Source organism: Elaeis guineensis, chromosome 10 (genome assembly GCF_000442705.2).
Source record: "Elaeis guineensis isolate ETL-2024a chromosome 10, EG11, whole genome shotgun sequence".
In the NCBI taxonomy this organism is placed as follows: Eukaryota; Viridiplantae; Streptophyta; class Magnoliopsida; order Arecales; family Arecaceae; genus Elaeis; species Elaeis guineensis.
The window spans coordinates 29,192,716-29,194,187 of record NC_026002.2 but is presented as its reverse complement, the minus strand read 5'-3'; the positions used below and the strand labels follow the sequence as shown (position 1 = coordinate 29,194,187).

General features: G+C 46.7%; 1 protein-coding gene across 1 annotated transcript; it reads left to right on the top strand.

Moving 5' to 3' along the window:
- Positions 1 to 1,224, top strand: LOC105052585 (uncharacterized). Its single transcript, XM_010933438.4, has 3 exons — positions 1 to 182; positions 499 to 537; positions 633 to 1,224. Exons 1-3 carry the CDS (start codon positions 84 to 86, stop codon positions 993 to 995), a joined length of 501 nt encoding a protein of 166 aa, XP_010931740.1. The 5' UTR covers positions 1 to 83; the 3' UTR covers positions 996 to 1,224.
- Positions 1,225 to 1,472: the final 248 nt, after the last annotated feature.

Below are 1,472 nucleotides of genomic sequence, written 5' to 3'. Positions count from 1 at the left end.
GTCCTGCGCAACACTGGCCTCTACTTCTCCCTGTTAACGAGAAGCGAAGCCATTGAAGCTGAGAACGCGGGAGATCGAGAGTGATGAAGAAAGAAGAGAAGCGGAAGCTGACGCTCGAAGACTATGTTTACTTCCTCAACAACCTTGATTCCCCTCGCCTCAACCTCGATCAGCTCAACCAGGTCCTCTATCTCTTTAAAAAATCCCCATGGATTTCTCTAACTTCGCCCGGTGATCGAAACCTCCTTTCTTTCTGTCCTAATTCGTTTCAAATCGTAGTTTTTTCTTTTCCAAAACATCCATTATTATTTTTGGAGATTTTAAGTCTTAATCGGACCTATTTCGGTGGTGGAACCCTATTTCGTGCTATGATCCCTTCTTTAACTTACAAAATCATTCCAAATCCGTAGGAATTAGGTTATTTTACTTGTAATTTGGATATTTTTTTTTAACGGAATTTCTGTGTGTGTGTGTGTGTTTTTTTTTTTTTTGTCTCAGATCGTCTTCATGCACGGATTCATCAGGTTCCGCACAAAGGTCAGGCAGATCCCCAATATCTTCCCTCAAAGATCCATTCTTTAATTTTTTTTTTAAAATTTCTTTCTTTAAAAAAAAAAACTGGGAATGATCAGAAGGAGATCTTGGCGAATGTGAGTGGGTTCGATCTGATGCGTCCCACGCGATCGACGATTCGGGAGCGCGGGATCACGTCGTGCGCGGTGCTCGAGCTGGAGGAGGTGAAGGACGACATCGCCGCCATCGGATGGCAGGAATGCCCCATCGGCTCCCTCACCACCGTCCGGCCGCTGGCACCCGCGCCGGCACCAGTGGAGTCCACCGCGGTGGAGCCGGAGCCGGAGGCCGCGTCGATCTCCTCGGCCTCCGCCGCGTCGCACCTCGGTCGCCTCGCCGCTGCCTCCTCCTCCTCCTCCGGCGTCAAGAAGAGGAAGCGGAAGCCCAAGACCGCCTCACTGCGCTCCCTCCCGGCAAACTAACAACTACAGGCCCAGCTGATCATCCGACGTGGCACGTTACGGCAGCGTCACGCATGTGTGTCCCATTTTGTGGTCCTATTTTGGCGGCAGTATGGTTCTGATGGTTTTGGGGCTTATGGCTTTCCTTCTTTTTCCTGTGGATTCGTGCGCGCTACGTTTGTAAAGGGTCCGTAACGGAGCTTAAGAAGCAAAGGGGAAAAATCTCGACGCCGTTATCCCATTATCAATACTCCTATCTAAAACGCTTTTTTTTTTTTTTTTTTTTGTCGTTATAGTAGAAATAACGGCTGTTACATGCCCATCCAAAGCACAAAATAACGACAGAAGCAAACTTGGAGAAGAAAATTCGCTAATAACAGTAATAATTTGAATACCAGATAACTAGAGTTAATTATGGCATTGTTAACAGGACAAAAAGATTTAAAATGTTAGTTTTGGATCAGTGAATAATGTTTCTTTTACCTGAAGTGTAGCAGG